At 42.5% G+C, this 22241-nt stretch overlaps 1 protein-coding gene across 2 annotated transcripts in view; it reads right to left on the bottom strand.

Annotated features, from left to right (window-relative positions):
- LOC139571437 (centrosomal protein of 170 kDa-like) overlaps positions 1-22241 on the bottom strand; it is a 72393-nt gene that overhangs the window by 29397 nt on the left and 20755 nt on the right. For both annotated transcript variants that reach the window (XM_071394309.1, XM_071394310.1), the window contains exons 2-7: positions 19391-19537; positions 14008-14097; positions 12198-12276; positions 11893-11951; positions 8777-8960; positions 4510-4647 (exon numbers count right to left, since the gene is read on the bottom strand). In XM_071394309.1, the coding sequence (XP_071250410.1) occupies positions 4510-4647; positions 8777-8960; positions 11893-11951; positions 12198-12276; positions 14008-14097; positions 19391-19495 (655 nt within the window). In that variant the 5' untranslated portion in view covers positions 19496-19537. The remainder of the gene's footprint in view (positions 1-4509; positions 4648-8776; positions 8961-11892; positions 11952-12197; positions 12277-14007; positions 14098-19390; positions 19538-22241) is intronic.

Here is a 22241-nt window from a genome sequence, read left to right as displayed (position 1 = left end):
CACTGGGGATCAGTATCTAGAGGTCAGAGGTCACAGGCCCCAAATGGGCCGCTGAGCTGTGTCTGTTCTGAGTCTCACCATTAGTCTGAATCAGTGTCTGAGGCCCTGGCAGAACACAGCCCTCTATTTATTCATGTAACCTTTATTTAACTGGGCAAGTCAGTTAAACAACAAATTCTTATTTACAATGACGACCTACCAAAAGACAAATGGCCTCCTGTGGGGACAGGGGCAGGGCTTAAAATAAAAAATACAGGACAAAACACACATCGCGACAAGAGAGACACCACTACACTACATAAAGAGAGACCTAAGACAACAACACAGCATGGTAGCAACACAACATGACAACAACATGGTAGCAACACAACATGGTAGCAGCACAAAACATGGTACAAACATTATTGGGCACAGACAATAGCACAACCGCAAGAAGGTAGAGACAACAATATATCACGCAAAGCAGCCACAACTGTCAGTAAGAAGAGATGGAGATAAAACGGTCCAGTTTGAGAGTTTGTTGCAGCTCGTTCCAGTCTCTAGCTGAAGCGAACTGAAAAGACGAGCGACCCAGGAATGTGTGCGCTTTGGGGACCTTTAACAGAATGTGACTGGCAGAATGGGTGTTGTATGTGGAGGATGGGGGCTGCAGTAGATATCTCAGATAGGGGGGAGTGAGGCCTAAGAGTGTTTTATAAATAAGCATCAACCAGTGTGACTTGGCACGAGTATACAGAGATGACCAGTTTACAGAGGAGTATAGAGTGCAGTGATGTGTCCTATAAGGAGCATTGGTGGGAAAACAGGTCAGGCTGTGCTGTGGCCCAGGCAGACAGGCACAAAGCCATGTAGTGTCACTTACTTAATAATGTCACTTACTTAATAATGATTGTGTAACTTCATTTGATTATGTGGCAAGGCATTATGGTGTAACGGATGTGAAATGGCAGCTAGTTAGCGGGTACGCGCTAATAGCATTTCAATCGGTTACGTCACTTGCTCTAAGACGTGAAGTAGGGTTTCCCCTTGCTCTGCAAGGGCCGTGGCCTTTGTGGAGCGATGGGTAACGATGCTTCGTGGGCGACCGTTGTTGATGTGTGCAGAGGGTCCCTGGTTCGCGCCCGGGTCGGGGCGAGGGGACGCCATAAAGTTATACTGTTACATTGGTGCCGTGACCCGGATCACTGGTTGCTGCGGAAAAGGAGGAGGTTGAAAGGGGGGTGAGTGTAACGGATGTGAAATGGCAGCTAGTTAGCGGGTACGCGCTAATAGCATTTCAATCGGTTACGTCACTTGCTCTGAGACGTGAAGTAGGGTTTCCCCTTGCTCTGCAAGGGCCGCGGCCTTTGTGGAGCGATGGGTAACGATGCTTCGTGGGCGACCATTGTTGATGTGTGCAGAGGGTCCCTGGTTCGCGCCCGGGGCGAGGGGACGCCATAAAGTTATACTGTTACAATGGCAAATGTAGACCATCTAGTTTATACGTATGACAAAGCGAGCAGCTGAGTTGTTCTTGGAAAATACAAGTTAGTTTTGTACATTTCCTCCCTTATGGAGTAAGGGAACAATATCAAAGTCAAATATTCAAAGTATAATACCTACTGGGATTTAGGATCCCCCTATAAGGCCAAATCTTTCTCGAAAGTTATATCTTTCAATTCAACTTGAAAGTAAGTAATGTTTGTATCTCTTTGAAAACAGATATGCTCCTGAAAGCATGACTGCAAATAACTGTGGCTTTCAACAAAGTAAAAAATGGAGTGAAATGGGACATAACGTTGTCCATTTAGAGAACTATATTCAAACTGATACCCCTTGCATCAGGTCCTACTTTATAGTCACCAACAGGTCTGGTGGTAAATAAGGCTTTCAGGTTTCATCCTATCCAAGCATCAAACAAATACCCACTGCTTCCACAAACAAGACCACCACAACCTAAGCTTAGAACCTCCCTTTTTTTAAATAAATACTACCACTCTTCCTCTAAAGATTTCATGATGAATCATGTGACTCAATTCTAAAGCACTGAGGGTCACAGTGGTCATTCATTTAACAGGAACACTGTACATTAGAGCAGTGGTTCCCAACCTTTTTCAGTTACTATACCACCAACTGTCCGGTGTACCCCTGAAGTACCCCCTCATGTGCATTTTACCAGTAGGTCTATGGTCTCATGAGTCTTCTCAAGTATCCCCATGGGTCCTAGTACCCCTGGTTGGGAACCACTGCATTAGAGTGCATGAGACACACACACAGAATAACTAACATCACCAATGTTAATACATATTCATGACAGAGCATTACTAACAACACCCATGTTAATACATATTCATGACAGAACATTACTAACACCCATATTAATACATATTCATGACAGAACATTACTATCAACACCCATATTAATACATATTTATGACAGAGCATTACTAACACCCATATTAATACATATTCATGACAGAGCATTACTAACAACACCCATGTTAATGCATATTTATAACAGAGCATTACTAACAACAACCATGTTAATACATATTTATGACAGAGCATTACTAACACCCATATTAATACATATTTATGACAGTAACCACATAACAGTATAAACCTAAGTAGTCTGGTAGGACTTTTAACTGTTTTACCCTTATTAATCAACCTCTTCACTGACATGTTCAACCTCTCCTTGACCGAGTCTGTAATACCTACATGTTCCAAGCAGACCACCATAGTCCCTGTGCCCAAGAAAGCGAAGGTAACCTGCCTAAATGACTACAACGCTGTACTACTCATGTCGGTAGCCATGAAGTGCTTTGAAAGGCTGGTCATGGCTCACATCAACACCATCATCCCAGAAACCCTAGACCCACTCCAATTTGCATACCTCCCCAACAGATGACGCAATCTCAATCGCACTCCACACTGTCCTTTCCCACCTGGACAAAAGGAACACCAATGTGAGAATGCTGTTCACTGACTACAGCTCAGCGTTCAACACCATAGTGCCCACAAAGCTCATCACTAAGCTAAGGACCCTGGGACTAAACACCTCCCTCTGCAACTGGATCCTGGACTTCCTGATGGGCCGCCCCCAGGTGGTATGGGTAGACAACAACACATCTGCCATGCTTATCCTCAATACTGGGGCCCCTCACGGGTGCATGCTTAGTCCCCTCCTGTACTCCCTGTTCACCCACGACTGCGTGGCCAAACACGACTCTATCACCATCATTAAGTTTGCTGATGACACAACAGTGGTAGGCCTGATCACCGACAACGGTGAGACAGACTATAGGGAGGAGGTTAGAGACCTGGCAGTGTGGTGCCATGACAACAACCTCTCCCTCAATGTGAGCAAGACAAAGGAGCTGATCATGGACTACAGGAAAAGAAGGGCCGAATAGACCCCCATTAACATTGACGGGGCTGTAGTGAAGAGGGTCGAGAGTTTCATGTTCCTTGGTATCCACATCACTAATGAACTATCATGGTGCACACACACCAAGACAGTTGTGAAGACGTCTGGACGGCCTTCCCCCACTCCACCCCAGCACCTATTGGGTGTCCTACAGCCACCAAGCCTGGCCTAATCTTTAATCCTGTTACTCCTGCCCAGCACAACTTAATGGGATCCTTTGGACCAACACAAACACACACCATGCATATCCACACGGTGTACTGAGTCACATTACCCTCCATACACAAAGACCGGATGAGCCTGGGAATTAACATGAAGCCACCATCTCACTACTTACAGAAAGTATTCTTTATGTTCCAAATTGGCATATAGTTCTGTTAGAACACCAGCAATACTTCAGAACACACATTACATAGAGGCCAATAATCAACCAGGAACACCTGCCAGTTCAGAAAAAGAGATCCCACGGAAAAAGATAGTTCATGTTGATTTGACCTCGAGCCATCAAGAATGTCATTTAATTGTCATTTGTGTTCATGAAAGAGTGCCAATTAATATTTGATCATGTCCTAGAGTAGCTCATCTAATGTACTGTACATTTAATCATGTCCTAGAGTAGCTCATCTAATGTACTGTACATTTAATCATGTCCTAGAGTAGCTCATATAATGCACTACATTTAATCATGTCATAGAGTAGCTCATCTAATGTACTGTACATTTAATCATGTCCTAGAGTAGCTCATCTAATGTACTGTACATTTAATCATGTCCTAGAGTAGCTCATCTAATGCACTGTACATTTAATTAATCATGTTCTAGAGTAGCTCATGTAATGCACTGTACATTTAATTAATCATGTCCTAGAGTAGCTCATCTAATGTACTGTACATTTAATCATGTCCTAGAGTAGCTCATGTAATGTACTGTTCATTTAATCATGTCCTAGAGTAGCTCATCTAATGTACTGTACATTTAATCATGTCCTAGAGTAGCTCATCTAATGTACTGAAACATGTGTGCATGCATCTGATCATCTTGCCAACATTTCAAACATATAATTTCATACTTGAGATATGATGAGGTCAAGTTGGTTCTTACCTGCTGCAGAGCTGTCATGCTTCTTCCCATACGTCTTGGTCTCCTGCTTGAAGGAGTTCTCATCGTCTGCATCCCCATCCCCCCACCAAGATGGCTGTCCATACAGAGGTGTTCCCCGGTGCGATGCTGCTATGTCCCCTATAACACAAACACAAGAGGTATCACACAGTTTAGATTTAATGTATGACATTCGTCAAGGGGTGTTTGACAAAATGAATGAAGTCAATTGGTACAGTAACTGGCCAGTAGTTACTGTGACTGTTCCTGAGCAGCTGCACTGTGTCTTTTTGTAAGGGGTGTGAACTGGCGGCAGAGAAGTCAGACGCAGGAGAGAAATTACTGTGTTTCCAACAGCGCAGTTTATTAACAAAACAATAAAATGGTACATAACCCAACGCACACCAGGACAGACGTGCACAAACACTTACAATAAACAATCACCGACAAGGACATGAGGAGGAACAGAGGGTTAAATACACAACATGTAATTGATGGGATTGAAACCAGGTGTGAAGGAAGACCAGACAAAACCAATGGAAAATGAAAAGAGGATCAGCGATGGCTAGAAGGTCGGTGACTTCGACCGCCGAACGCCGCCCGAACAAGGAGAGGGACCGACTTCGGTGGAAGTCATGACACTTTTAATTCATCTGTCCTGGATGATGGGACTTAGATCAGTGGTTTGGCTTTAGACGTTCCCCTGACCTACATTACCCAATCAGCAGAAAAATGAGGCACAAACCCATCAACACCAACCTCTGCTCCACTATCTAACTACCTTCTCTCCCCACTGCCAAAGACCTGAACTTCTAACTACCTTCTCCTCTCCCCACTTTGACTTCACCCAGCTAAATCCAGCTGGGATGTTAATATGGGTGTGACTTTACAGACCATGCAAATAGTATTTGTTAGTTGAAGCCAGGTCTGGGACACAATGTGTAGGCCCATTTACTGCCAACAATGTCGCAATAGCAAAATGGAACCCAATATTCACTTCGGGCTGCAGTGTAAGCAAGCACTGACTTTGCATATGAACAAAACCCAAAGAATGCACTAATCCAAAGAATGCACTAATTGCAGTGTGCATTCACAGAGGACTGTGTTCAAAATGCATATAAATGCCTATTATTGCTACAAGATTAGTGACGAGCCTATAAATGCTGCAAGATTGGTGAGGAGTTTTGCCTGCCTGCATAACATCTCCAGTTAACCTATGGTGGTGTGCTGCAGAGAGGAAAGGGAACATACGGTACGGTCTGACTGCAGAGAGGAAAGGGAACACACGGTGACTGTGACTACAGAGAGGAAAGGGAACATACGGTCTGACTGCAGAGGAAAGGGAACATACGGTCTGACTACAGAGAGGAAAGGGAACATACGGTCTGACTGCAGAGAGGAAAGGGAACATACGGTCTGACTGCAGAGAGGAAAGGGAACATACGGTCTGACTACAGAGAGGAAAGGGAACATACGGTCTGACTGCAGAGAGGAAAGGGAACATACGGTCTGACTACAGAGAGGAAAGGGAACATACGGTCTGACTGCAGAGAGGAAAGGGAACACACGGTCTGACTGCAGAGAGGAAAGGGAACATACGGTCTGACTGCAGAGAGGAAAGGGAACATACGGTCTGACTGCAGAGAGGAAAGGGAACATACGGTCTGACTGCAGAGAGGAAAGGGAACATACGGTCTGACTACAGAGAGGAAAGGGAACATACGGTCTGACTACAGAGAGGAAAGGGAACATACGGTCTGACTGCAGAGAGGAAAGGGAACATACGGTCTGACTGCAGAGAGGAAAGGGAACATACGGTCTGACTGCAGAGAGGAAAGGGAACATACGGTCTGACTACAGAGAGGAAAGGGAACATACGGTCTGACTGCAGAGAGGAAAGGGAACATACGGTCTGACTACAGAGAGGAAAGGGAACATACGGTCTGACTACAGAGAGGAAAGGGAACATACGGTCTGACTGCAGAGAGGAAAGGGAACATACGGTCTGACTACAGAGAGGAAAGGGAACATACGGTCTGACTACAGAGAGGAAAGGGAACATACGGTCTGACTACAGAGAGGAAAGGGAACATACGGTCTGACTGCAGAGAGGAAAGGGAACATACGGTCTGACTGCAGAGAGGAAAGGGAACATACGGTCTGACTGCAGAGAGGAAAGGGAACATACGGTCTGACTGCAGAGAGGAAAGGGAACATACGGTGACTGTCTGACTGCAGAGAGGAAAGGGAACATACGGTGACTGTGACTGCAGAGAGGAAAGGGAACATAAGGTGACTGTCTGACTGCAGAGAGGAAAGGGAACATACGGTAACTGCCTGTCTGTGAATCAGCGGGGGGAATAATACATTAGTATTAAAAGGACAATTAGCAGGCTTCAATATCCAGGTGGCAGAGAACCCGACAAGGAGGAACACATGTAAACACTTCCCGCCTCCTATTTTTTAATGGTTGTCGAGTAATAAAGGAGACATGTGTGGATGTGGCTCCCCCTATCATTACAGGCCCTCTGCTGAAGGCCCCCACTGCAGATGCTGTAATTAGACACATAATGGGTGGCAAGCCGGGTTAAATGTAATGTTCACTTGACTTATGTGTTAAGTCTGATGCCCCATATGACAGTGTTAGAACATCTGTTGTTTTGATCCTGATACTATAGACCAGGGTTCCTTAACTGGCGGACCGCGGGTGGTTTAAGTTTCTGAGCAAAATAAATAATGTATATGTGCAATACCACTCAAAAGTGTGGACACACCTATTCATTCAAGGGTTTTTCTTCATTTCTACTATTTTCCACTTAGTAGAATAATAGTGAATACATCAAAACTATGAAAAAACACAGATGGAATCATGTAGTTACCAAAACAGTGTTAAACAAATATATTTCATATTTGAGATTCTTCAAAATAGCCACCCTTTGCCTTGATGACAGCTTTGCACACTCTTGGCATTTTCTCAACCAGCATGAGGGATGCTTTTCCAACAATCTTGAAGGAGTTCCCACATATTCTGAACACTTATTGGTTGCTTTTCCTTCACTCTGCAGTCCAACTCATCCCAAACCATCTCAATTTGGTTGAGGTCGGGTGATTGTGGAGGCCAGGTAATCTGATGCAGCACTCCATCGCTTTCCTTCTTGGTCAAATAGCCCTTACACAGCCTGGAGGTGTGTTGTGTCATTGTCCTGTCTAAAAACAAATGATAGTCCCACTAAGCGCAAACCAGATGGGATCGCTGCAGAATGCTGTGGTAGCCATGCTGGTTAAGCGTGCCTTGAATTTTTTATAAATCACTGACAGTGTCACCAGCAAAGCACCCCCACACCATCACACCTCCTCCTCCATGCTTCATGGTGGGAACCATACATGAAGAGATCATCCGTTCACTTACTCTGCGTCTCACAAAGACACGGCGGTTGGGACCAAAAATCTCCAAATCGCATTTCATTAGTCAATGTGCAGAATACAACAGGTGTAGACCTGACAGTGAAATAACTCCAACAGCTGTACCATCTACTGTAAGAGATACTAAACTGCTATCCACACCAACACCAGCATAAACCCTCCCTCCAGCTGAGTGACTTGACGATAGTGCGTAAACGATGCAAGTGTAGGAGACATTCTCACTGTCAGCTGCACATGGAGAGATAGGAGCAGCTGCAGCCACTCTGCTGCATCCTGTAGATAAATATAGCTCTTTCCCACTGGGCACACACTGGTTGAATCAATGTTGTTTATGCGTCATTTCAATGAAATTACGTTGAACCAACGTGAAATAGACGTTTAATTGACGTCTTTGCCCAGTGTCTACTGATAGTGGGACCAGAGGCATGCTGGGCTGGCTAATCAGATAAGACACCCCAGTGGTACAGGACAGTAGCTCAGATTAGTGTGATGTTTTTAATGACAATGTGTAATTTAAACACCCTAAACCCTCCCTCTTTTATTACAGTCAATAGATAAACAAGTCTCCATAAGAGACAGGCAGTGAAAGGTTTATTAGTCTTTTAGATGACTGGTAGTCCAGACATGTGTATCACTGTCCAATCTATGGTAGGATCAGGACATTCATTGCTTACTCATTCAGAATACAGATTCTAAAATGCTATCGTTATAAAATTGATATTATTTCCAAATACTGTGTCATGATTGAAAATCAAAACTGAAATATCCCATTCATTATTTCCCTGAAATGACTGGGTCATACCGTACAACATACATGTAATCTCTTATATGTGCTTCCTGCTCTCACCTGCCATCTTGTCATCTCCCTGGTGTGAATCAGCAGGTTTGGCCGATGGCTCCATGGTGGTCCCCTCGGCTGCCTTGGTCTCGGCTGGTCTGGGGGTCTTAGCGGGGGACTTGGCAGGTGACTTGGTGGGCTCACCGTTGAAGTGCTTCTTAGTCAGCTGGAGCTGGCTGGTGAACTTCTCATGCTGATGGAGGGAGGAAGGGATGGAGCGATGGAGAAAGAGAGTGGAACACCGTCAGAGCCAAAAATATCATCTTTCATCTAATGCTGACACACACAGCTTAAAGTTATATTTGCATGGGGCAAGATACAATCTCAAGAACCTACAGTGCCTTCAGAAAGTATGCATACCCCTTGACTTATTCAACATTTTGTTGTGTTACAGCCTGTATTCAAAATGTAAAATGTTTCTCACCCATCTACACACAATACCCAATAATGACAAAGTGAAAACATAATTTTAGATTTTTGGGGGCAAATGTATTGAAAATGAAATCTCATTTATATAAGTATTCATACCCCTGAGTCAATACTTTGTAGAAGCACCTTTGGCAGTGATTACAGCTGTGAGCTTAATGGGTAAGTCTCTAAGAGCTTTCCACACCTGGATTGTGCAACATTTGCCCATTATTCTTTTCAAAATGATTGAAGCTGTGAAATAAGTTGTTGATCATTGCTAGACAACCATGTTCAGGTATTGCCATAGATTTTCAAATAGATTTAAGCCAAAACTGTAACTCGGCCATTCAAAAACATTCACTGTCTTCTTGGTAAGCAACTCCAGTTTAGTTTTGGCCTTGTGTTTTAGGTTATTGTTCTGCTGAAGGGTGAATTCATCTCCCAGTGTCTGGTGGAAAGCAGACTGAACCAGGTTTTCCTCTAGGATTTTGCCTGTGATTAGCTCCATTACGGTCGTTTTTTATCCTGAAAAATTCCCCAGTCCTTAAGGATTACAAGCATACCGTTAACATGATGCAGCCACTCTATGCTTGAAATTTGAAGAGTGGTACTCAGTAATATGCTGTATTGGATTTGCCCCAAACATAATATTATGTATTCAGGACCAAAAGTGAATTGCTTTGCCACATTCTGTGCAGTATTACTTTAGTGCCTTGTTGCAAACAGATGCATGTTATGGAATATTTTCAGTTTTCTCCTATCACAGCCATTAAACTCGGTAGCTGTTTTAAAGTCACCATTGTTCTCATGGTTAAATCCCTGAGCAGTTTCCTTCCTCTCCGGCAACTGAGTTAGGAAGAACGCCTGTATCTTTGTAGTGACTGGGTATATTGATACACCATCCAAAGTGTAATTAATGACTTCACCGTGTAATTAATAATGTTTTGCCCATCAATAGGTCCCCTTCTTTGTAAGGCATTGGAAAATCTCCCTCGGGTACAGAGATGAGGTAGTCATTCAAAAATCATGTTAAACACTATTATTGCACACAGAATGAGTCCATGCAACTTATTATGTGACTTGTTAAACACATTTTTACTCCTGAACTTATTTAGGCTTGCCATAACAAAGGGGTTGAATACTTATTGACTCAAGACCTTTCAGCTTTTCATTTTTTATTAATTTGTAAAAATGTCAAAAGACATAATTTCACCTCCACTTTGGCATTATATGGTATTGTCTATAGGCCAGCAACCAAAAATCTAAATGTAATCGATTTTAAACTTAGGCTGTAACACAACAACATTTAGAAAAAAATCGAGGGGTGTGAATCCTTTCTGAAGACCCTGTACTTACAGACACTTTGTTATACTATGGTATAACCGTTGCTACTTCATATTTAGCAGAACTTAGCACCCCAGATAGCCCTGATATTGAGTACAACATAGATATTCTGATATACAGCGACTTCAAACAGTATTCACACTCCTTGACTTTTTCCACATTCTGATGTGTTACAAAGTGGGAAAAGGTTACATACACTACCGCTCAAAAGTTTGGAGTCACTTAAATCAAATGTATTTATATAGCCCTTCTTACATCAACTGATATCTCAAAGTGCTGTACAGAAACCCAGCCTAAAACTCCAAACAGCAAGCAATGCAGGTGTAGAAGCACGGTGGCTAGGAAAAACTCCCTAGAAAGGCCAAAACCTAGGAAGAAACCTAGAGAGGAACCAGGCTATGAGGGGTGCCCAGTCCTCTTCTGGCTGTGCCGGGTGGAGATTTAGGACACTTAGAAATGTCCTTGTTTTCCATGAAAACATACATGAAAGGAGATGCAAAATGAATAGGAAATATAATAAAGACGTTGACAAGGTTATAAATAATGATTTTAAATTGAAATAATAATTATGTCCTTCAAACTTTGCTTTCGCCAAAGAATCCTCCATTTGCACTGATGTTTTGTGGGTACTATTTAATGAAGCTGCCAAGTTGAGGACTTGTGAGGTGTCTGTTTCTCGAACTAGACACTAATGTACTTGTCCTCTTGCTCAGTTGTGCACTGGGGCCTCCCACTCCTATTTCTATTCTGGTTAGAGCCAGTTTGCGCTGTTCTGTGAAGGGAGTAGTACACAGCTTTGGACGAGATCTTCAGTTTCATGGTAATTTCTCGCATGGAATAGCCTTCATTTCTCGGAACAAGAATAGACTGACAAGTTTCAGAAGAAAGGTATTTGCTTCTGGCCATTTTGAGCCTGTAATCGAACCAACAAATTCTGATGCTCCAGATACTCAACTAGTCTAAAGAAGGCCAGTTGTATTGCTTCTTTAATCTGCACAACAGGTTTCAGATGTGCTAACATAATTGCAAAATAGTTTTCTAATGATCAATTAGCCTTTTAAATGATAAACTTGGATTAGCTAACACAATGTGTTATTGGAACACAGGAGTGATGGTTGCTGATAATGGGCCTCTGTACGCCTATGTAGATATTCCATTAAAAATATGTTGTTTCCAGCTACAATAGTCAGTTACAACATTAACAATGTCTACACTGTATTTCTGATCAATTTGATGTTATTTTAATGGACAAAAAAATTGCCTTTCTTTCAAAAACAAGAACATTTCTAAGTGACCCCAAACTTTTGAATGGTAGTGTACATTCCATTCCAGTACAACATGTAAAGGGTTGTATGTACTGTGTAGTGTCATACCTGAAGAGCCTCGTCTGGGACAGTCATCTCCCCTTGCAACACCGTGAACAGGTTGATATGTGGAACAGGTTAAGGAAATACACTTTCACACTGTTTGCATCTATCCTCACAGCCAATTCATTATACACAACAACAGTCAGGCCGAAGCCACAGTGGATGACAGTTTGACATTTGCAGATTATACAGCTTGACAAATGATCAGTGGACGAGAGCAATGAAATGAAAAGATGCCTCATGTCAGGTTATTTAGATTGCAGTAATGTTGTGTCATTAAAATGTTAAGGACTGAATGATTGAAAGGATATCATATCCAAACCTCAGCTTGTCATCAATCTTTAACGTGACATACATCTGCTCCTGAATTCGGACATCATTCACAAATGTCTGTGTGGAGAGAAAAGAGGGAAAACCTGTTTGTAAGGACTTGGAGCACATTATAAATAGCACATTATAAATTGACTGCCCTCCGCCTCTCTCCAGTGCCAGGCGTGCCAGCCCAGTTCTCATTGCTTAAAACCCTTGTGGCTCAGACTTGAGTTACATAATGAATTTAGGGAAACTGTTCCCTGCAAACTTCATTTCAGGCTACATTTAAACCAGAATACATTACCTTTCATGCTCAGTTACAAATCACCACAAACCTGCAGGCAAAAGTTGATGGCGAGAAATTGGATTAGGGCCGTATTACATCGGTACTGTAAAAATCTTAAGTAAATGTGATTTCTGTCTTTCTTGCAGATCTCTCCAACCCCCATAAGAACCAGCCATAGTGCCATTATAAAAGGAAAGAGAGCGCCTTAAATAATCAGGTGATGTGAAAAATGTCCCACACTGCAGCCAGAGACATTGAATCAGCTGACGGGGTCTGTTTATGGAAGGTATGTCAGATGATGGGTGCAGAGCGGGGCCAGGAAAACATTGGCAGCGCTGGCCTCACTGACCAAGCATTTTCAATCACTGACACCGATTAAGTTTCCTGACTCTGTGCCTGTCTCTGTCTGACCTCTAAATAGTGTGACAGAACTTGATGAAAGGGACAATAGGTACTTGTTTCTACCTGGGTCCTTCATGGAGAGCATAGAAATAATAATCAAACTTTTTTTAGTCACAAGTCCAGTTTAAAGTCACTCTAAAAGAGAAGAACGGTTACAATGGGTAATAGAAGTGTTAGCTGAGAGGTGGTTGCAGTGTCTAATTAGAAGAGACAGTTATGACTGTAGGCTAGCTGTTGTTGCTATCAGGATTTATCAAAACAGAGTCCTGGACATATAGATTGAACATACACTGTTGATTCAAAATCTATCCTCAAGATGAGTAAGATGTGCAGGGCATTCAGCAGTCAGGCTCTGATTGGCCCAGCATGGGATGTAGATCCATCATAAAGATGAGTAAGATGTGCAGGGCAGACAGTAGTCAGGCTCTGATTGGCCCAGCATGTGATGTAGATCCATCCTAAAGATGAGTAAGAATTGCAGGGCATTGGCCCAGCATGGGATGTAGATCCATCATAAAGATGAGTAAGATGTGCAGGGCATTCAGCAGTCAGGCTCTGATTGGCCCAGCATGGGATGTAGATCCATCATAAAGATGAGTAAAATGTGCAGGGCATTCAGCAGTCAGGCTCTGATTGGCCCAGCATGGGATGTAGTGCTACTTCCTGTCGCCATGGGCCCTCGAACGACAGGGGAGGAATCCTGAAGCATGACTCAGGAGGAAGAGCTTATGAATCCAGCTTCCTGCCTGGGAGAATGCTTCACAGTTTTTCCAGGCTAGTGGGTTAGCCTACACACTGAGTAAGTTACACACTGAGCCATCAGCAGAACTAGGACAACTAACACATGACTCACACACACCATGTGGCAGGAAGAGCACTTCAACATGTTTTTTCTCTGCCGTGAAAAGATCATGGTGTGGAAAAAAGGGGCATGTCATTTGAGAATGCATTCTGTTAATGCCATGTGACACACATTTACAGGTCAGGTAATTATCTCAGCCCTGTCAATTCCTCTCAAGTCAAAGCTGGAGCAAATTTGATTGGCCTAAAGATGAAGCACAACCTCTGACATGTTTGCAGCTCTGACCTGTAAACATGTCTTCTCCTCCCCTTTTACTCACCCCGTTCAGGCTGCCCAGGTCCTTGACTTTGTGCTCATCGCTGGTCACCTCATAGTTGATGACCGCATGCTGCTTGTCAACACTCCGCGACTGTAAACACAAACCCAACAGTCACAGTCAGTAATGGTACCATTCAACAATGAATGGTAACTTGACATCAATGATGAACTTGAAATGTTTTTGACATGATGATAACAGTGTTATCAGTGTTATGGTTTAAACATCAACCTTGTGACAATGTCAGTGTTTGGAGGAGGAATCACATGTATTGTTGACACAATTCTGCTTTGAAGTCAGATTCCGCTTTGAACACAGGGTTTACACTAACATAAATCTACTGTAGATAGCATAGCCTATTGTAGAAAATATAACATAGTCTTTACACTGACATAAATCTACTGTAGATAGCATAGCCTATTGTAGAAAATATAACATAGTCTTTACACTGACATAAATCTACTGTAGATAGCATAGCCTATTGTAGAAAATATAACATAGTCTTTACACTGAAATAAATCTACTGTAGATAGCATTGCCTATTGTAGAAAATATAACATAGTCTTTACACTGACATAAATCTACTGTAGATAGCATAGCCTATTGTAGAAAATATAACATAGTCTTTACACTAACATAAATCTACTGTAGATAGCATAGCCTATTGTAGAAAATGGGAGTGGTCCAGATTTGACTGTTACTAACTAGAAGTGACCTAGTTGGGAGTGGTACAGATTTGACTGTTATTAACTAGAAGTGGCCTAGTGGGAGTGGTACAGATTTGACTGTTATTAACTAGAAGTGACCTAGTTGGGAGTGGTACAGATTTGACTGTTACTAACTAGAAGAGTCCTAGTTGGGAGTGGAACAGATTTGACTGTTACTAACTAGAAGAGTCCTAGTTGGGAGTGGAACAGATTTGACTGTTACTAACTAGAAGTGACCTAGTGGGAGTGGTCCAGATTTGACTGTTACTAACTAGAAGAGTCCTAGTTGGGAGTGGAACAGATTTGACTGTTACTAACTAGAAGTGGCCTAGTGGGAGTGGTACAGATTTGACTGTTACTAACTAGAAGTGGCCTAGTGGGAGTGGTACAGATTTGACTGTTACTAACTAGAAGTGGCCTAGTTGGGAGTGGTACAGATTTGACTGTTACTAACTAGAAGTGGCCTAGTGGGAGTGGTACAGATTTGACTGTTACTAACTAGAAGTGACCTAGTTGGGAGTGGTACAGATTTGACTGTTACTAACTAGAAGTGGCCTAGTGGGAGTGGTACAGATTTGACTGTTACTAACTAGAAGTGACCTAGTTGGGAGTGGTACAGATTTGACTGTTACTAACTAGAAGTGGCCTAGTTGGGAGTGGTACAGATTTGACTGTTACTAACTAGAAGTGGCCTAGTGGGAGTGGTACAGATTTGACTGTTACTAACTAGAAGTGACCTAGTTGGGAGTGGTACAGATTTGACTGTTACTAACTAGAAGTGGCCTAGTGGGAGTGGTACAGATTTGACTGTTACTAACTAGAAGTGACCTAGTTGGGAGTGGTACAGATTTGACTGTTACTAACTAGAAGTGGCCTAGTTGGGCGTGGTACAGATTTGACTGTTACTAACTAGAAGTGACCTAGTTGGGAGTGGTACAGATTTGACTGTTACTAACTAGAAGTGGCCTAGTTGGGCGTGGTACAGATTTGACTGTTACTAACTAGAAGTGGCCTAGTTGGGAGTGGTACAGATTTGACTGTTACTAACTAGAAGTGACCTAGTTGGGAGTGGTACAGATTTGACTGTTACTAACTAGAAGTGGCCTAGTTGGGAGTGGTACAGATTTGAGTCTGATACCCTTGCGTTGGGAACGGCTCTTAAACACGTATATTACTGAGACACCCATGTGACACCAAAAAGACTGAGGCCAGTAAAAACAGTCACATGGCCCGGACCTCTTGGCGTATTTTCCGTTGGCAGACTCACACTAAACAAAGTACCCAGTCTTCTCCTCTCTTCCCCCTGGTCATCAGAGAGACAAACACTAGAAAAACAGCCTCCTTGTTCCTTTCATTCCAACCCTGCTGATTTCAGCAGTTAAACTGCAGAGTGCCAGCAAGAAGTATCTTGCTGCACTCTGAACTGCTTGTTCTTTAGAAGCCATTTAGCATGGTACCTTCTAACTCCTATTGGAGATGTGCTGATGTATTAATGACCTGCTGCTTAATTATAGGCTCATTAGTAGACAGGGACAAACTGAGGATTGAGGAGGTTGAAGGAGGACTCCTTGATTAGTGTCTCCTAAGTGTCTGTGAAGCCAGGGTTTCTAGTGTCTCAGAGTTAAGGACTGAGGCACTGTCGGTATTATCACACACAGGCAACTCAGTTCCTTGAAAATAAATGTACTCTTCGTTATACAGAGCCAGGGCCTGGCAGAAACCTGACCAGTGAGTAATCAACTACTTAAGTTGGCTTGGAAAGTGTAATTTAGTTAGATTCAGAGTTGACATCAAGGAGCACAGAAAGTACATTAATATATTCTATTTAAGTTGTACTGTGACACTATTTTAAGGGTTGACATACACGCAATAGGTTTAACAATTAGTTTTACTACCATTGCGGTTGCTTTGAAACCTATGCCTAAGGCCTAGATTCAAACCGTAGCACTAAAGATCCACGCTGTAGTGCGATTAAAATTGAAAGTGTGGACACACACACACACACACACACGCATGCGCGGACACACACACACACACACACACACACACACACACACACACACACACACACACACACACACAGTTGAAGTCGGAAGTTTACATACACTTAGGTTGGAGTCATTAAAACTCGTTTTTCAACCACGCCACACATTTCTTGTTAACAAACTATAGTTTTGGCAAGTCGGTTATGACATCTACTTTGAGCATGACACAAGTAATTTTTCCAACAATTGTTTACAGACAGATTATTTCACTTATAATTCACTGTATCACAATTCCAGTGGGTAAGAGGTTTACATACACTAAGTTGACTGTGCCTCTAAACAGCTTGGAAAATTCCAGAAAATGACGTCATGGCTTTAGAAGCTTCTGATAGGCTAATTGACATAATTTGAGTCAATTGGAGGTGTACCTGCGGATGTATTTCAAGGCCTACCTTCAAACTCAGTGCCTCTTTGCTTGACATCATGGGAAAATCAAAATAAATCAGCCAAGACCTCAGAAAAAAATTGGAGACCTCTACAAGTCTGGTTCATCCTTGGGAGCAATTTCCAAATGCCTGAAGGTACCACGTTCATCTGTACAAACATTAGTACGCAAGTATAGACACCATGGGGCCACTTAGCCGTCATACCGCTCAGGAAGGAGACGTGTTCTGTCTCCTAGAGATGAATGTACTTTGGTGGAAAAAGTGCAAATCAATCCCATAACAACAGCAAAGGACCCTGTGAAGATGCTGGAGGAAACGGGTACAAAATGATCTATATCCACAGTAAAACATGTCCTATATCGACATAACCTGAAAGGCCGCTCAGCAAGGAAGAAGTCACTGCTCCAAAACCGCCATAAAAAAAACAGACTACGGTTTGCAACTGCACATGGGGACAAAGATCGTACTTTTGGGAGAAATAACCTCTGGTCTGATGAAACAAAAATAGAACTGCTTGGCCATAATGACCATCGTTATGTTTGGAGGAAAAAGGGGGAAGCTTGCAAGCCGAAGAACACCATCCCAACTGTGAAGCATGGCGGTGGCAGCATCATGTTGTGGGGGTGCTTTGCTGCAGGAGGGACTGGTGCACTTCACAAAATAGATGGCATCATGAGGTAGGAAATTTATGTGGATACATTGAAGCAACATCTCAAGACATCAGTCAGGAAGTTAAAGCTTGGTCGCAAATGGGTCTCCCAAATGGATAATGACCACAAGCATACTTCCAAAGTTGTAGCAAAATGACTAAAGGACAACAAAGTCAAGATATTGGAGTGTCCATCACAAAGCCCTGACCTCAATCCTATAGAAAATGTGTGGGCAGAACTGAAAGAGCGTGTGCGAGCAAGGAGGCCTACAAACCTGACTCAGTTACATCAGCTCTGTCAGGAGGAATGGGCCAAATTCACCGAACTTATTGTGGGAAGCTTGTGGAAGACTACCCGAAACGTTTGACCCAAGATAAACTATTTAAAGGCAATGCTACCAAATACCTATTGAGTGTATGTAGACTTCTGACCCACTGGGAATGTGATGAAAGAAATAAAAGCTGAAATTAATTATTCTCACCAAAAGAAAAACATTTCACATTTTTTTAATAAAGTGGTGATCCTAACTGACCTAAGATATGGAATTTTTACTCTGATTAAATGTCAGGAATTGTGAAAAACTGAGTTTAAATGTATTTGGCTGAGGTGTATGTACATTTGAAGTCGGAAGTTTACATACACCTTAGCCAAAAACATGAAACTCAATTCCTGACATTTAATCCTAGTAAAAATGTTGTGTATCATGTTGCGTTGTGTTTTATCATGTTGTGTTGTGTTGTATCATGTTGTGGTGTGCTGTGTTTTATCATGTTGTGTTGTATCATGTTGTGTTGTGTTGTATCATGTTGTGGTGTGTCGTGTCATATTGTGTTTTATCATGTTGTGTTGTGTTGTGTCATCTTGTGTTGTGTTGTATGATGTTGTGCTGTGTTGTGTTATGTTGTTTTGTGACATGTTGTGTTTGGTCATGTTGTGTTGTATCATGTTGTGTGTTGTATCATGTTGTGTCATGTTGTATTGTGTCATGTTGTATCATGTTGTGTTGTATGATGTTGTGCTGTGTTGTATCATGTTGTGTTGTGTCATGTTGTATCATGGTGTGTTGTATCATGCGGTGTTGTGTCATGTTGTGTTGTATCATGTTGTATCATGTTGTGTTGTATCATGTTGTGTTGTGTCATGTTGTATCATGGTGTGTTGTATCATGTTGTGTTGTGTTGTATCATGGTGTGTTGTATCATGGTGTGTTGTATCATGTTGTGTTGTGTTGTATCATGGTGTGTTGTATCATGGTGTGTTGTGTTGTATCATGTTGTATTGTGTTGTATCATGTTGCATTGTGTTGTATCATGTTGCATTGTGTTGTATCATGTTGCATTGTATCATGTTGTGTTGTGTTGTATCATGTTGTGTTGTGTTGTATCATGTTGCATTGTGTTGTATCGTGTTGTACTGTATCATGTTGTGGTGTATCGTGTTGTGTCATGGTGTGTCGTATCATGTTGTGTTGTATCATGTTGTGTTGTATTGTATGATGTTTTGCTGTGTTGTATCATGTTGGGTGGTGTTGTAAAATGTTGTGTTGTATCATGTGATGCTGTAACATGTTGTGTTGTATCAATTGGAGTCATGCTCACCTGCAGCATGAGCTCGCAGTCGTCTCGGCCGACGAAGATCATCTCCAGTGGCAGACGGTGACGAGTGCCCCCGCTGCTCACCAGGAACCATGATGTGAGACTCATCTCTGCTACGCTACTCACTCCAACCTCCAACCATATGTCATCCTGAGAGAGAGAGAGAGAGAGAGAGAGAGAGAGAGAGAGAGAGAGAGAGAGAGAGAGAGAGAGAGAGAGAGAGAGAGAGAGAGAGAGAGAGAGAGAGATTGATTGAAAAAGCTTCTTCTACTTTCCCCAACGCACAAGTGGTTATCTCAACCTTGCTACCACGAAAATACTTCCACCCTGCTACCATTCAGCGGGTAAACGCAAGTATTTCCCGTGACTGTGCCTCAAAACCAAATGTTTACTTGGCCCACCACTCCACCCTGAACTTGAACAGCCTTTACGACCAGGTCCACCTGTACAAGGCAGCAGAGCCCACCTTCGCCCATACCCTAAAGGACATCGCTCTCAAACGCAACCCCAACACTTCACACAGGAGCAACAGATCAATAGACACCCCCACCCCAACCAATCAATAGCCCACAAGTCAACCATGCCCACACCTCATTTAGGCCCCCTCAGATCAGACCTATGCCCCTCCTGCCCACCCCATGCCTCCCACTCCCACAGAGGGCCTCAACATGGAACTCACACATACGCCCAGGCCGTGAGCAGGCAAACAGGCCCAACCCCCACTCTTCTTACACTATCCCAAGCCATTGGCAATGTACCAGATGCTCAGCAGGCTCTGCTAACACTTACTGGTCTGAGGCCAAACCACACAACCAACAACATTGGACACTTTATGGAACACAAAGCCGTCACTATATCATCCTGGAATACCCAAGGCCTGAGGTCCTCTGCCTTTGGCCTAAAGAGCAGGAACCTTGACTTCACCAAAGAAATCAGAAATACAGACATTGTCATCCTACAAGAAACATGGTATAGAGGAGATGGATCCACTGGTTGCCCTATAGGTTACAGAGAGATGGAAGTCCCATCCTCCAACCTACCAGGTGTGAAACAGGGAAGGGACTCAGGGGGTATGCTAATTTGATATAGAGCAGACCTAACTCACTCTATTAAATTTATCAAAACAGGAACATTTTACATTTAACGAGAAATTCTAAAGGAAATTCTCTTACCTACAGTTGAAGTCGGAAGTTTACATACACCTTAGCCAAATACATTTTAACTCAGTTTTTCACAATTCCTGACATTTAATCCTAGTAAAAAATTCCCTGTCTTAGGTCAGTTAGGATCACTGACCTAAGAGTCCCTCCTGACCTAAGAGTCCCTCCTGCAGCAAAGCACCCCCACAACATGATGCTGCCACCCCCGTGCTTCACGGTTGGGGTGTTCTTTGGCTTGCAAGCCTCCCCCTTTTTCCTCCAAACATAACGATGGTCATTATGGCCAAACAGGTTCTATTTTTGTTTCATCAGACCAGATCATTTCTCCAAAAAGTACGATCTTTGTCCCCATGTGCAGTTGCAAACCGTAGTCTGTTTTTTTTATGGCGGTTTTGGAGCAGTGGCTTCTTCCTTGCTGAGCGGCATTTCAGGTTATATCGATATAGGACTCGTTTTACTGTGGATATAGATACTTTTGTACCTGTGTCCTCCAGCATCTTCACAGGGTCCTTTGTTGTTGTTCTGTGATTGATTTGCACTTTTCGCAACAAAGTACATTCATCTCTAGGAGACAGAACACGTCTCCTTCCTGAGCGATATGACGGCTGTGTGGTCCCATGGTGTTTATACTTGCGTACTATTGTTTGTACAGATGAACATGGTACCTTCAGGCATTTGGAAATTGCTCCCAAGGATGAACCAGACTTGTGGAGGTCTACTATTCTTTTTCTGAGGTCTTGGCTGATTTCCTTTGATTTTCCCATGATGTCAAGCAAAGAGGCACTGAGCTTGAAGGTAGGCCTTGAAATACATCCACAGGTACACCTCCAATTGACTCAAATGATGTCAATTAGCCTATCAGAAGCTTCTAAAGCCATGACATCATTTTCTGAATTGTCCAAGTTGTTTAGAGTCACAGTCAACTTAGTGTATGTAAACTTTTGACCCACTGGAATTGTGATACAGTGAATCATAAGTGAAATAATCTGTCTGTAAAACATTGTTGGAAAAATTACTTGTGTCATGCACAAAGTAGATGTCCTAACTGACTTCCCAAAACTATAGTTTGTTAACAAGAAATTTGTGGAGTGGTTGAAAAAATAGTTTTAATGACTCCAGCCTAAGCGTAAGTAAACTTCCGACTTCATCTGTATGTATATACTGTATACGGCATCCTCCACTATCTATTCTATACTATCTATTGCATCTTAGCCGCTCTGTTACTGCTCATCCATATATTTTATATTTATATATACTTATCGCATTCCTTTACTAGATTTTGTATATTAGGTTTTGTTGTGGAATTGTTAGATATTACCTATTAGATACTGCTGCACTGTCGGATCTAAAAGCACAAGCATTTCGCTACACTTGCAATAATAGGGGGCAGCATTTTCACTTTTGGATGAATTGCGTGCCCATAATGAACTGCCTCCTACTCTGTCCCAGATACTAATATATGCATATTATTATTACTATTGGATATAAAACACTCTGAAGTTTCTAAAACTGTTTGAATGATGTCTGTGAGTATAACAGAACTCATATGGTAGGCAAAAACCTGAGAAAAATCCAAACAGGAAGTGAGAATTCTGAGACTGGTCATTGTTAAATACATCGCCTATTCAATTCCCTGTAATATATGGATCTGTTTGCACTTCCTATGCCTTCCACAAGATGTCAACAGTCTGTAG

Source organism: Salvelinus alpinus, chromosome 3 (genome assembly GCF_045679555.1).
Source record: "Salvelinus alpinus chromosome 3, SLU_Salpinus.1, whole genome shotgun sequence".
NCBI lineage: Eukaryota > Metazoa > Chordata > Actinopteri > Salmoniformes > Salmonidae > Salvelinus > Salvelinus alpinus.
This window is presented reverse-complemented; position numbering and strand designations above follow the sequence as displayed.